Source organism: Delphinus delphis, chromosome 14 (assembly GCF_949987515.2).
Source record: "Delphinus delphis chromosome 14, mDelDel1.2, whole genome shotgun sequence".
NCBI classification, from domain to species: domain Eukaryota; kingdom Metazoa; phylum Chordata; class Mammalia; order Artiodactyla; family Delphinidae; genus Delphinus; species Delphinus delphis.
The window spans coordinates 2,416,786-2,424,421 of record NC_082696.1 but is presented as its reverse complement, the minus strand read 5'-3'; the positions used below and the strand labels follow the sequence as shown (position 1 = coordinate 2,424,421).

The 7,636-nt window shown below is 52.3% G+C and overlaps 1 protein-coding gene across 1 annotated transcript; it reads right to left on the bottom strand.

Moving 5' to 3' along the window:
• Positions 1–5,328: 5,328 nt before the first annotated feature.
• On the bottom strand, positions 5,329–6,282 carry GPR31 (G protein-coupled receptor 31). The gene has a single exon (XM_060030464.1). The coding sequence runs from the start codon at positions 6,280–6,282 to the stop codon at positions 5,329–5,331; it is 954 nt and encodes a 317-aa protein (XP_059886447.1).
• Positions 6,283–7,636: the final 1,354 nt, after the last annotated feature.

Genomic DNA, 7,636 nt, shown 5'->3' with positions numbered 1-7,636 from the left:
AGCACACGGCTGCATAGAAGTGGGTCCAGTACTGGCTGGCGAAACTCGGCTCAGCACGCCCTGTGTGTGCGAGTGTAGACCATCTACACCCTCAGACCACCTGCCCGATTAGTGGAAAGCCTGTCGGATTACAGAGGAAGAGAAGATAAAAGAGCCCGGACCACGGAGGAGCGTCTGTAACCCCGCGTGAGAGGGAGAGGCCACGGGGCCGGGCTGGCGTGTGCGGCAGAGAGAGGCGGGCAGAGACTGGGCTGTGCGTGCCGGGTGGAGGAGGGGAAGGGTGTGAAGTGGGACGGCGCCTCGCACGTCCCCGTTCTCCTTTTTTCTGATCACGGCCCACAGACTGCTGTCCTGCAGGGGCTGTTTCACTGAAGACCCCATGACATCGAGCGTGGATGGGTCAGGACATGGCCCTGGGTGGCCAGCCGTCCTCCCAGCCATCCTTCCAGGACAGGGTCGTCGCCCTCACTTTTCAGATGAAGATGTAACCTCCACAAGGTGATGTGCCTGAGGTCCCTTGGCCGAAGAGCAGCAGGGCTGAGCTCCAGCCGAGGCCGAAGGACTCCCAGCTGGACGGCAGCCTGTCTGGTCCTGACTTCAGAGCCGAGGGCACGTCCGGCGTCTGTGGCTGGGATTTGGGAGAGGAGTGGCGCGACTCTGCAACCAGGGGACGGCTTCTCTGACCACCCCCGGTGCACTTGTCCTCAGGCCTATGGTTTCAGTGAAAAAGAGCCTTAGAAACGACCCTGTGTGAGATCTCGGTGGGTTAGAGAACAGTGTGGCCACAAACGAACTCATGGTGGGCCTGGGTCTGGTGCTCCGGGATCCAGGCACAGGGATGTCTTCTTCTTAGTCTCTGACGTTATCAAGCATTTCCCGATTTTCAAAGAAGCATTTCTCTACTTTACATCCATTAGGATGGCTACTCTAAAAAACAAACAAACAAACAAAGAAAAAACAAACCCAGAAAACAACAAGTGTTGGCGAGGGTGTGGAGAAATTGGAGCCCTTGCACTGTTGGCGGGAGTGGAAACTGGTGCAGCCGCTGTGGAGGCAGTGTGGAGAGTCCTCAAACAACTAAAGCTGGAATTAGCATATGACCCAGTATTCCTCTTCTGCGTACCGACTCAAGGGAACTGAAACCAGGGTCTTGAAGAGATATTTGCACACCCATGTTCATAGCAGCGTTAGCCACAAGAGCCAAGAAGAGGAAGAAACCCACGTGTCCACTGACACCCATGGATAAATGGAACGCAGTGCATTCGTGCAGTGGACAATTATCCAGCCTTAAAAAGGAAGGAAAGACTGACACAGGCTGCAGCATAGACGAAATCCGAGGACGTCATGTGCAGTGAAATAATCATTAAGAAAAAAGCCAAGTACTGTCTGCTTCTACGTATGTGAAGTTTCTGGAGGAGTCAAATCCATAGGGACAGGAAGGAGGGGGTGAGGGAGGAGCTGGGGGAGGGGCAGGGGCGCTAGTGTTTAATGGGGACAGAGTGTCAGTTTGGGCCGATAGAAACGTTCTGGAGATGGACGGTGTCGATGTTGCACAATGGTGTGAAGGTACTTAGTGCCGCTGAACTGTACGCTTAAAACCGGGTAAGATCGTACATTTTACCCCAGTTTTATAAAACAGACATTTTGAGGGTGACATTTTGTTTGTGGAGGGGGTGTTCCCGTGAGCACGGGCGGTGTGCTCGGGAAGCCTCTGAGAGGCACGTGATGCATTTCCCAGTTCCCGCCGAGGCCACGGCCAAACACGGTATCCGTTCACCATCCCGGCCCTTAGATAAATCAAAATCGTTGCCTGAATTCTTGGCAGAAGTTATTATGAAAATATAGAGGAAAAACTTTTCTCCATTAAATGTGCAAATTATATTTTCCTTTGTATTGTGTTTCCCTAGAAGATTCTTTACGATACAATTTTAAGTTTGCCTCTGGATCTAGTGTTTCAAAGTGAATTTTCTTTTTAAAAAACCTATTAAGTAGTGGATAAAGTGAACTTTTTAACTTTAAATCTGGTCGATTTGTTTATGTGTTTATTCCACAGTTATTAAGCGTCTACTGTGTGCCGGGCCCCGTGCAAGGAGCTGACTGGGTGGGGAGAGCAGACGTGAGGCCCACGGGAGGCCTTTGGGCTGGGTTGAGTCAGGCGCTATGCTGGGGTCTGGCTGGGGCATGTCAGAGGTAGGTCCCGGAGGCTGGACCCGAGTGGCGGGTAGGGATTCCCAGGACAGAGACTGGAGTGTCCCGGACAGCACACCGGCACCTGCAGGGTGTGTGCAGGGAGGGCTCAGTGGCCTCTGCTGGATTTTGGAAAGAAAAAGGCATAGATGACCAGGATTTTGAAACAGGGATGGCATTACCTGAATAGGGAGAGAAATGCACCACTCACACGAAGATCTGGGCTCCTGAGTATGTCGGGATTAAGACAGTTCTGCGATGCGCAAGCCTGGCAGCCAGGGCTGGGTACCTGCTGTCTTACAAGAAGCGAGTCACACGGGAAAAGAAACCAAAATCTGCTACTGGGAGCACATAGCTGTGGTTCTGAGGCCCATCGTGTACTCTTTAATCACACTTTCATTTTGAGTCTTTTCCTTTTCTCAGAGAAAATAATTTGGAGAAGTCGAGAACCTTGTCACTCTACGTCTTTAAAGAAGACCACTGTCTGAGTGCAGAGCTGGTGTCTTGGACGGGAGTGACAGGACAGGGTGACCAAAACATCCTCAGAGATGGGTGTTCAGAGGGTCCTGAAGCTTCCACTACAAAGCATCGTCCTTTCCACAGAATCCTTGGAAAATATGCAGAAAAGAATTACTAGGAAGAAAGAATAGTATTAAAGCTTTGACCTAGCAGAACTGCTTGACACCCAGTCCACGAGGCTCTGTGTTGAGGGTGCACTGGTGAAAAACTGTGTCTGCAAAGGGCCCACAGACTGTTGGAGACATAAACAAAGATCAGGGAATAAACCTATCGCTTGGAAACAGCAAAGTAACACCCACTGAATATGGTCGTGTACAGGCTCTGTGCCCAACAGAGTTTTATGTATTATTTGGTCTCCACAATAATCCCGTACGGTCTGTTGTTATTATCCCCATTTTATGGAAGAGGAAAGCTCAGAGTGGTTCGGAGAATTGTCCCGGGTCACAAAGCAGGGAAGTGACCAAGCAGGATACTGACCCAAAGGCCCTGACTGTGGCCAGTAACCCAGGGACTCTCAGCCCTGGCTGCACAGTAATGGGATTAATGAGGGGCCTTTGAACCTACCCATGTCTCCCATATCAACCGAGTCAGGCCACCCCGGGGTTAGCCGAGACATGGGGGGTTTCAGGAGCTTCTGGACCCCACAGCGAGTCTAGAAGACGGTCAGTAAGAGCCCGAGAGGCAGTAATGCTGTGAGGAGACCTCCCCGTTTCACCGGGCAGAGCCGCTGGCCGTAGCATCGTGGAGGGAGCCAGGCAGGACCGACCGTGCGTGGGAAGCATTCGTGTCCAGTGTTCGCCAGCAGGCCTGTCTAGACAACCACATGAGCTGGCTTTGCCCCACCTAAGGGCGCCTGATGTCTGTAAATGGGTACATGCTTTCAGGGTGTGGAATTTACTTGTGTAGGGAGTAAAGAATCTAAATGTCATCAGCAGGAAAATGGTTAAGAAACAGCTTCTGGGAAGATGATTAGGTCATCAGTAATGCTTACGGGGAATTTATCATAATATGGAAAATATTTATATTAAATGTTGGATTTTTTTAAAAGGATCATTAAAAATTGTATATGCAGTAAGATCAAAGGAAGAAAAATGGAGACATTTCTTTTCTTTGAAAGGGAAGAAACACAGCCTAGAATGTTCCCATCAGAGAATTTTATTCGACCTCTTTGCATCTCATCTGGTCACATTTCCCTTCTAAGCCCTTTGAAATTCTGTTCACTAAGGAGGAAATAAAACCCGAGAAAATAGCACAATGCTGCTGATGGGACCCTCACTCCCCTGGGGACACTGGGCACATTATACTGGTGTCAACAGGGTCTACATCCTTCAGAAGCACAATAGTGGGGGTCACACCGCATTTCAAGTCTGGTTCTGGTAAAAGGAACCTACCCGGGAGGCAAACAGCTCCGGGAGAGGGTGAGGATTTGCCCTTTTCTATTGCCTAATGCCAGCAGTTTTAACCTTAACTATTACAGCTATCGTAGGACTACCTCCTGGGAAAAGCAGAGGTCTCTCCCTGGGGGCAGTACAGGTGCAGCTCCAGGTGAGGCTGCCTGGTGTGGGCTGCATGGGACCCTGTATTACACGCAGACCCCGGTGAGTCCCTTTGGGGGAGAGCACAACCGCCTTGAACAGAGAGTGAGAGAGAAGGCAGACAGGAAGCGGACTTTCTAAATCCTTTGTCACCAGCATGAGCTACAAATTCGGGACATAATTTAAGAAGAGTGAGAGGAAAAGATGCAGCCCTTGTTGGTGTCCAGGGGCTGCGCCCACCCTCCCTGCAGTGGCCTTGAACCCGGGCTGGTCCCTAGCTGCTGTCCTCAGGAGTTGCCATTGGGTGGAAATCACCGTTTCACATGCAAATTGATATCTCATACTGTGTGCTTCTCCCAGGAGGCTTAAAGTACAGTGATTTTTTTTAGAGCAGGGGAAGCAGATTGAGTTCCAAAAGTATTCAGACACTCAAACTTAAAAAAAAGTACTAGAAGCAATTTTGAGACGTTTAGTAGGAAAGTATTCCTTATAATAAACGAGGGCACTGACTGTGTTGTCTTGGAGGTAATGTGTAAAGTCTGTGCAGGTGAAGCTCAAGTTTACCATCAGCTGTGAGCTAAGAAGAACCGAGCTCAGGACTTGCACCCTGCGGAACCTGTTTTCAGACCCAAAGCCCCACTTCCCCATGTCAGTTGCCACAAGTCTGTGCAGTAGGTAGAAAAAGAGCATAGAGTTTTTGCATTTTTTGCATTCAAGCATGGAAGGATAAAGTGACTTGCCGACACCAGAGTCAGGACCGCGTCTGCCACGCCGCCTTCCACCACCTTCCGCGCCACCGGTCCACCACCTTCCACGTCACCGGTCCACCACAGCATCTTTTTCCAGCTATGACTGTGTCGTAGTCATTTAGTGATTGAACCTGCATGGGAATTGTGTAAAGGCTCTGCTCGCTCATTTTGCTGAACTGCTCTGCCACACAAAATAGCTGAAGGAAATCCTGGTAAACAGCAGTGACACGTGCTGAAGTTGCGTTCAAGCTTGTAGTGCAGAATCTTAACTAACCATCATGACTGCTCAGCGCCCCCCGGGTAGCTGTCGTGGACGTGAGGTGGGGAGCTGGCCATCCTCAGGAGTAAGAATCTCTGAGCTCACAGCCGGGAGCCTCTGCTTCCTGCTTTCGGGCCCTGAGGGTGAGGGTGTAGAAGAGCTTGCGGTAGGAGCGTCTGAAGGCGGGGTTCGAGAAGCAGTACACCACGGGGTTCAGCACGCCCTGCAGGTAGGTGAGGCTGCCGGTCACGTCGGCGGCGTGGACCATGGAGCTCAGGACCCCGCAGCTGAGCGCCCCTCGGAAGATGGCCAGTAGGATGCGGGCCAGGAAGCTGGGCAGAAAGCACAGCGTGAACAGCACCCCGACCATGGCCACCAGCGCCTGGGCCCTCTGCAGCTTGGGCTGCTTGTGTGGGTCCCGGAGCCGCTTCTGGAGAGTCCTGATGACGCCGGCGCTGCAGAACAGGATGAGGCCGAAGGCGAGGATAAACTGGAGGAAGGAGAGGGCTTCCTGCCAGACGAGGCTGAAGGAGGACTCCGTCCTGGGCTCGGAACTGGGGCACTCGGCCTCAGAGAGGAACACGCTTTGGTGAGTGAGGGCTGCCGTCACGAGCCAGACCAGGACCGAGATCCCCCAGGCCGCCCGCACGGACAGAAGGTTGACTTTGAGCCGCGAGTGGACCACCCGGAGATAGCGGTCCAGGGCCACGGCGGTGAGGAAGGCGACACCCGCCCCACGGCACAGGGACCGCAAGAAGAGCATCCCTTGGCAAGACGCACGTCCCAAGCCCCAGGTCTTCTGCCGCAGGTAGAAGGCGGCGTGAAAGGGCAGGCAGGCAGCCAGCAGGAGGTCTGCTAGGACCAGGTTGAACAAGTAGACGGCGTAGGGCTTCCACACCTTCAGACGGAAGAAGAAGGTCCAGAGCGCCACGGCGTTGCCCAGCGTGCCCAGGCAACACTCCAGCAGCAGCAGCAAGGCCGTGCTCACCTCCGCCGCGTAGCTGTGCGCCACCGAGCAGTTGGGTGGCAGCATGTGGCCAAGTCCCCGCCGCGGCCGAGCCTGACGCAGCGGAGCACAGGGACGCAGGCCCGAGTTCGTTCTCTTTCCCGCAGACGGACAGAAAGCACACTGACCAGCATCGAATAAAGTCAAAGGCAAACTAAAATTTGTCTGTGGAAAGAGGATTGGGGCAGAGGGAAAAAACCTCTTGCAGTTTTGTTTTGCCCTGAAAGCAGGGAAATTGTGTTTCACTTCCCACATCTGGCATTAAACTGAAGCCCTAGTGTCCTGAGAGTGTCCGCGTGAGCACGGCTCTCCATCCACAGCTGTCACTGAAGGGGCTTGAGAAGTTTGGGAAGACTTGCTGTCTATAAAGTTAAAATAATGATGGAAACAAATAGATGGTTCTCAAGTCTGCATTGTTTTCCGGTAGATCTGGTCCCGCATTCCCCTCGAAGAGGGTATGGGGTGGGGGGGGCCTGGCCATTTTGTAGTTGCCCATTTTCACCTGTCCTTTCGTTTTGTTAGATTTGATTTTCTGCTGAGGAGGCTTCCCTGACCAGGGATGGAGCCCGTGCGCCCTGCAGTGGAAGCTCGGAGTCCTAACCGCTGGACTCCCGGGGAAGTCCCTGCTCAGCCTGGTTCGGGCTTTGGAATCAAACGGACTCTGGTTCTACCTGGTCTCTCCACTTAGCAGCAATGTGGGGTGAATATGACAATAGCTGCCTGTGGGGTCCTTGTAGCTGAGGTTCTCTTACAGGTACAGCACTGTGCCCTGTATCTGGGGCATCTCGGCTGCCAGATACATTTGCTGCAGTAATTACTAACCTCTGTCTGATGCTTAGACTTTTAACAAAACGATGCTTAGACTTTTTTTTTTTTTTTTTGCGGTACGCGGGCCTCTCACTGCTGTGGCCTCTCCCGTTGTGGAGCACAGGTTCCAGACGCGTAGGCTCAGCGGCCGCTGCTCACGGGCCCAGCCACTCCGAGGCATGTGGGATCTTCCCGGCCCGGGGCATGAACCCGCGTCCCCTGCATCGGCAGGCGGACTCTCAACCGCTGCGCCACCAGGAAAGCCCGATGCTTAGACTTTTAACGAAACTTTTTTTCCCCAATGTAGTAATACAATTTCGCACCCAGCTGCAGTTCCACGGTGCTTCGATGCCTTTGTTTCTGAGACCTAACTTGGAAGCTTTAAGGGGTCTCAACAGCAAGAATTACTATTTCGCTGCATGTTTTCCATGTGTCATGTGCTCTCCTGTGTTATTGCAACGAACCGAGCAACACGAGGTGCAGTAGGTACAATTTTAAGCTCTATTTTTTTTTAAATAAATGCATTTATTTATTTTTGGCTGCGTTGGGAAAGCCCTATTTTATGGATGAAGGC